Source organism: Columba livia, chromosome 4, assembly GCF_036013475.1.
Source record: "Columba livia isolate bColLiv1 breed racing homer chromosome 4, bColLiv1.pat.W.v2, whole genome shotgun sequence".
In the NCBI taxonomy this organism is placed as follows: domain Eukaryota; kingdom Metazoa; phylum Chordata; class Aves; order Columbiformes; family Columbidae; genus Columba; species Columba livia.
Window position 1 is genome coordinate 69522133 of NC_088605.1, and position 6794 is coordinate 69528926.

Consider the following 6794-nt stretch of genomic DNA (forward strand, 5'->3'; position numbering starts at 1 on the left):
GAAAACCTGAAACAGAATTTCAGGAAAACCTGAAAAAAATAAGAAGCAATAGGATACATAGAGCTGTTAGAGCTGACTGAGAGTTTCAGGAAAAAAGTATCACTTTTCTGAAAAACTGAAGTTTGAGTTTTATTTGTTGTGATTTCCAGCCACGTCTACTTACTCAGGCCTAGTTATATTCACTGCAAATTGATTTTGAGCCAATTTATGTATTTATTTTGTAAATTGTCATAGAACTATCTGTTGCATTCTTATCTCTTGGCACGCTCTTTGCTTAACTGCTGAACAGTCACTGTCTGGTAGCTATGACATCTATGTGGATAAGCCTCAGATCTCTCCCATCATCTTTTTTCCTCTCTTGTTCATTTGGGCATCTTTGCGTGCCCTCCCATACCCTCGGAGTCATGCCGTGACTCAGAGCACACAAACCTCAGTTCCTTGAGCCAGATGTTCAGCAGTGCAGGTTGCAGCATGCTCATAGCTGCAATAGCGAGACAAAGAGTCGTGGCCTTCTCAAGAGGCTCTGCTCAAGTCCTTTGCTTTTCTTCTGCTTTCAGCCTTCATTAATGCTGCTGTGTCCCTCACTGGCCTCTGACTTAGGTTAGGCTATATCCAAATTAGACAGTACTGGTATAGGCTTTGATTTGCTCGAGTGCAAGCCCTCTGTATAGAATATAATTAAATTTGTGTGAGGTGTCTTAATGTGAATGGTGACTGAATTTCCCAGTTTGGATGATAAGGCCTTAAGTTTCATCTTTCTAGCTTCATCATGTCCCATAATTTACTTCTTGCAATGCTATTCTCCCATATGAAATAATACTTATCAGGTAAGGAACATGATAGAATGAAGTGTTAAACTTCAGTGGAGGTGATTTTTTTAAGGGAAAAAAAGTAATTTGATTCCATAGTGATAACTGTTACATTTTATTTAAGAATATGAAACCAATGGAAACAGGAACAATGTTGTCCTTTGTTTTTCACATCCTAGCTGAACTGCCAGTGTTTAACAGATAATATTGAAAGAATAGTTACATTTTCTTGAAATGCAGTGTTAAGGAGATTTATGATGTTTTCATAAAGGAGATATTTGTCAAGGTGTCTGACCTGGGTATTTGTAGAACCAGAAAGCATAAGTGAAACAGCTTCACCTGTCTCAGTTCACCCTGGACAGTACATGTTCACAGCAGAATGGCATGAATTGAACTGGAGAATTATTTAATGTTTTCCTTTGGGATTTCCCCCCCCCCCTCGTTTTTTTGAGAAGGGTTTCTTTTAGGGGGAGAGAAAGAGATTTTTTTTTTTAACTTAACCATATTTGTAGGAAACAATCCTAAAGAGAAAAGGTAATTAATTACACTGCGACACCAACACCAGAAAGCAGAAGATCACAGGAATTATTGGGCAAATTATATAATAATTATTCCAGTAATACTTTGTAGAGATATACTGAATACCTTCTCCAGGTGCTTCTTTTTGAAGTGTTGTAACAGGAGCCTCAATACTTCCTTCACGTAACATGTACATGTGCGATGGGCTGTTGCATGCTATAGCATGTACTTTTCTTAGGAGCATTTGTCAGCAGTAGTTTCTCTGGAATATAAGGGGATGCACTGTGCATCTAGCTGCCCCAGAGAAACCGCTGGCCCCTCAGACTGCACGTTTTAAGGGAATGCAGTCGTACATACAGATCCGAGATTTGCCTCACAGAAGCAGTGCCAATACTTAGGACTTATGTAATGTTCTGTAATGTTCTGTATGGCAGCTCACGCTCTCTAATAAGGATAACAACTCTGGGACTGAGAGGTAATTCTTTTGAGGCTGCAGGGTTGTGCCTGTGTCAGTGGGTGTTCTCTGCCTATGGGGTCAGACAGAGGAGATTTCAGGATTGTGAGAGTGTATTTGAGCTGAAAAGGTCACAGAGGAGGAGCAGCAGCTCAAAGCCTTAGAGCATGGCTGAGCCTTAAGGAGAGATGCTTTTAGATTGCAACATAACCCTAGATAGGTAGACCCTATGTAGCACTGGCAACAGTATCATATAAATCCCGTGCCTAACCCTTACCTTGAATTCAGAGGGCTTTATGGACTTGCTCATATCACTGTTCTAGAATATTATTGGTCTGATGGTTAGAAACCTTACTTTCCAGTCTAAATTTTAGTTATGTTCATTATATCCTTGTTTATTCTTCTTTCATCATTGTTCTCCTATACTGGGGATAGGTATGCAGACATGAGCTCTCTTAAATGAAGGCTGATTAGATCACTTCCCACCTATTTTTGTAGGGTAAATAAACAATGCTAACTTGCTTGGCTTTGTTGGGTAGGATCTTCATTTTATTGGCTGCCTTAATATAAGCTCTTCACTGTCTCTTTTGGTTTGAGGTTTGTCTTTTACTTGGCTTGGCTTCTTCTGAAATAGTGCATACAGTTGTGGTCAGGGCTTTATTTAACTTCACAATGTCTTTCTTTTCGCTGTTGAGAATGCCACACCTCCTGTTTCTGGCAGGAATTTTGCACTTTTGTTGTCTACATCCAATTAGCAGATCATCTAAGACAACCATGTATTTATCCTCAACTGTCATTTCCAGCCAGTGAGTATATAGAAATTTATGCTGAGTGCGCAACTTTGCACTTGACATTATTACAAGTAATATTTCTGGATTACCCAGCCCTCAGGGTTATTTGATTCTTCTTGTGCAATACTCCTGCTTTCCTTTGTATTTAGAGTGCCTTCCACCTGAGTGTAAGTATACTACGTGAAATCATTCCTACTGCTTATGCTTAGGTCATTGGCAAAGACTAGTGAGTCTCCTGTAGGCTGATAGTTCTCCTCTCAGCCTTTCAGCCCAAGCACTGTCATTTTTCTTTTAGTTATTTTACATAGTCTTTCTTTAATCCTCATCTTCTCAGGTTTAACAGGCAAGTTCCCATGTAGTGCCATGCCAGAACTCGCCTTCTACAGCCCATCCTGACTGTCTTTTAGACTGTCCTGAACTTTGCCTTTGCTTTTCCCAGTCAGAGCAGCAGTGTACTAGTAACTCCATTTTGGAAACTTCAGAAGAAATTTAACTAAAATATTGTTCTAGATTGTCCTTCCTTGCTTTTCTCATGGCTGAAATGTATACAGTCTACAGCTATTTATTTATTACCAATAAACAATAGGTGATAGTGGCACTTCCATGATAAAAAAAAGAATCTTACACATAGTGTCTGAAGAAGGATTTCAGCTTGCAAAAGCATTCCTAGCTGTGATCTGCTTTTGTGAATGGTGGCATCCTGGTTCATGTCAAATGCTGCAAGCACCATAGCGTATTTGTTTTCAGGACTACAGTAAGGAGTGTGCATACATCTAAGGGCAGAACTGAGCTCTTTGGTAGTGGTAGGTGTACAGAAATGTTCCCCTTCCAGCAGGTAGTTTATTTGGAAAATAATATGAGCCCAAATGTATATTTAGTTTATAGATAAATTTTCTTTGTACTTTTTGCTGTAAGACCACACAGACTTTGGTTTCTGTCTTGTCCATTGTTTCTCTGTATTTGAGTGATATGACGGATGGTAGGAAATCTTTCTTAAGAACTTGTGCTGATGGGCTTCTGCAGAACCGTGTCTGCATATACCCAGAGAGCAGACCTGCGTGATATAAGCAGTCAAAGGGCTATTGGACCTAAAACTGACTCCCAAACCTAAATTCAAACCTACCTGAGGCTCCCAGGCGTGTATTTCCTCACTTATCACTCCTTCTTATATTTTCATAAGTCAAATATCCAACAGCAGGAAGACTTAAGAGTTTGTTCTGTGTTTGTGCAGTGCCTAGCACAGTGGGATCCCTATCATGACTTCGGCCCCTAGATGCTACGGTAATACAAATGTTATTACAAGCTGAGTTAGTTAACTACTTGCTTACACATTCTTTCATTTTCTCTTTGCATACGGCTCTAGCATGTCTTGCATGTGAATGACATCTGATTCTTCCTTGTTACTCAGTTCAGTTTTTTATGAGAGTCTCAGTCTGTGGCAGTGTCTATAATGTACATACTAAGGAAGTTAAACTCAGAGATTCACATCTGAATTCTGCCCTCCCTCCTTTGGGAAGCTGATTAAGGCACTTATCTTCCTGCCTCAGTTTCCCTTTCTAACAGCCTCTCTGGCATGTTGTACAGATTGAAAATGTCAGTAAAGTGGTTTAAATAATAAAAGAATGCTTTGCCTGAGCATTTGGGTTGTTTTTTTTTTCCTCTTGATTTTCTTCACAATATTGTGTTAAATGATCCAGAGATTTTTTTTTAATAGTATTGGCTAACACTTGAGCATGTGTTGTTTGTCTGGTTATGATGTTGCTTCAGTAATGGCAATCCGTTTTTTTTCTCCTTTCTCCTAGCTAAAAATGTCAGCGGTGCCGCTTTTGCATTTTCTGTACCCAGCGCACCTGGTTGATTACCATCTTGGCCATCCCGTTCTCTTCATGCATGTTTCTGAGTGCATGAAGTTATAAAGGTTCTTCATGTAACACTTCTGTGATGCACCATGTTGCTGTATATTCCATCTGTACACTGTTAACATTTCAATGAAGGTGATGTTCCATGCAAATAGAGAATAACAAGGCATAAAAGGAAAAAAAGTATTTGATGGACAGCAGTAGATACAGAATACATTTGTCACTTTCTCCATTTATGCCAAGTTTTGACAGACAACTTTAAAAATATCCTCTTTATTAAAGAAAAAAAAAAAAGAAGAAAAGAAAAAAATAAAAAAAATAAAAAGTGTGGTTTACCCTCTTTTTTTAAAGAACTTTTTTTTGACTCTTCTCCCGAGTCCCCAGATTTTACTTTGGTTCTATTAGGGATGGTTGGGATTTCTGCTGGCAGCTCTGTTACTGCAAAACAGACTTTTATTACAGCATGTAGCTGGATGAAATCACTGATAAATGTGGAAGTGATAATATCTTGACTTTGTACCAGCTGAAGAGCCTTCTTAGTTTGTTAGTTTATGTAAACTGGAAAAAAATCATCATTTGCTGGCTTGGTCACTTCAGAATTAACTGTCTGTGTTCTGACGAGCCAGCAGCTTCTTTTTTCTTTTGGGTCTTTACCTTTGCTTTCTCACTACGCTAACTGAAAATTTCTATTGAATGATAAAGCAAAATTAAACATTCTAAGGAGCTAAGTGATGATTGAGGGGGCAGTTTTGAGGACTGAAATTGAAGAACAGAGAAAGATATTTACTGCTTTTAGAGTGTACTGTAAATTTTTTTAAGGAGGCTTTAAAAATTTTAAATTTTGGTTAGGCTTTAGACCAGTTGTGTGGTTAAGTTACTTGAGAATTATTAGGCCTTAAAAGCTTCGTATTTTACTTACTTTACACTGCTGCTTCTCTGGAAATGTATTGTGGATACACCAGTTTTCTAGTAAGACTGAACACTTTACCACAGATTTGCTTCTCCTCCGTCTTCCCCCTCAATCTGCTCTTGGTTTCCTAAAATCCTGGCGCAGTGTACAATATGAAGGACATCAATCTCTGCAGCGTCACCAACCTGTTTGGCCCTCGATCCATGGCTGCAGACGCCTGTAACGCTGCGCAGGGAGCGCTCCCGGTGGCAGTTCCAAACACAAACTTTGTAACAGGGACTATTTTTGCTTCCCTCATGTCGCTGTGAAAATACATCCTTGCAAGCATTTAGGTTGATTCCTGTCCATTTTTAATGGAAAAACACAGGGATAGGATATTTCTTTTTTTCATTTGTTAATTGTTCTGTTACCAACAGGGCTAACTGTTCTCTGCAGCGCTGTATAGTGCATGGTATCTCAGTCAATGTTCTTTTTAGTGGTTAAAAACGTACAACTCGGCAGCCTGAAGTTTTTAAAATGGGAAAGCTTCCTAATTTGTATAATTTCACCTTTCTGTGTTGATTACTAATTAAAAGCAGTTCTTAAACACTTTGATGTTGTTACTAGTGGATGTATGGTAGATGGATTTAAGCTTCTCTGATAATTACTACATTATTTTAAACAATATATATTTAAAATAAGCATCTACAATAAATGTCTTGAGCCATATTAACCTGCCAATGGGATCTGTGAAAAAAGTAATGGCCTCATTTTTTTTTTTCTCATTAATTACTTCTCTTTTTTTTGTGAAGCGGCTATAAGTGGCATACCTGTATTTAAAATTATCAAATTAGGTGTAGGGTGGTTTTTTTTATACTTCTACCATAGCATGTGGTGTTGACGTATTACTGTAGACCAAGTTTGTCTTCCACACCAAGACGTGAGGAAATTGTGATTTGTTCTCTCCACCACAATTGAATGATACACTTCTCTTCTGTCATTTGGAACACTGCAGTTTACCATGGGACACAGTGTATATATTTCTTGCCATAATGGTAAATGATTGATATATTTAAGGATTAATAAATATGTGATTTCTGCTGACATTGTGCTTGTGCTCGTGTTTTAATTTCACAATTAATTGTGATTTTTGCATTGGAAAACATTTAGCATCTGTTTGAATTAAGTCAAACGTGCAGATACAGTCTCTTACGAGCCAAATTTGCAGTTTGAATATACAAATGTTTGCTTTTGTGATTTGTCTTTTGGTTAGTTCTTAACCTGCCTTTCCTCAGGACCCAATTATACACTGTTTAAGCTGTACTTTGTTGATAGATTTTGCACTTACCTTGTAATTATAGTTCCATATTTAGAAATGTTTTAGGTAATTTGCACATTTCTGTAGCCACCTTACTGTGTTTCGTATGCTCAGCCTGTAACACAAGGAGCTATAAGAGTGTTTATTGTATAATT

At 38.1% G+C, this 6794-nt stretch overlaps 1 protein-coding gene across 24 annotated transcripts in view; it reads left to right on the forward strand.

The window, feature by feature from the left end:
* Nucleotides 1–6425, forward strand: part of CAMK2D (calcium/calmodulin dependent protein kinase II delta) — a 160297-nt gene extending 153872 nt beyond the window's left edge. For 21 of the 24 annotated variants that reach the window (XM_065062245.1, XM_065062255.1, XM_065062251.1 and 18 more), the window contains 2 exons: nucleotides 3805–3854; nucleotides 4376–6425. In XM_065062245.1, coding sequence (XP_064918317.1) covers nucleotides 3805–3811 — 7 coding nt within the window. In that variant the 3' untranslated portion in view covers nucleotides 3812–3854; nucleotides 4376–6425. The remainder of the gene's footprint in view (nucleotides 1–3804; nucleotides 3855–4375) is intronic. The other 3 variants (XM_065062247.1, XM_065062254.1, XM_065062273.1) reach the window with 1 other exon arrangement.
* The last annotated feature ends 369 nt before the right edge of the window (nucleotides 6426–6794 follow it).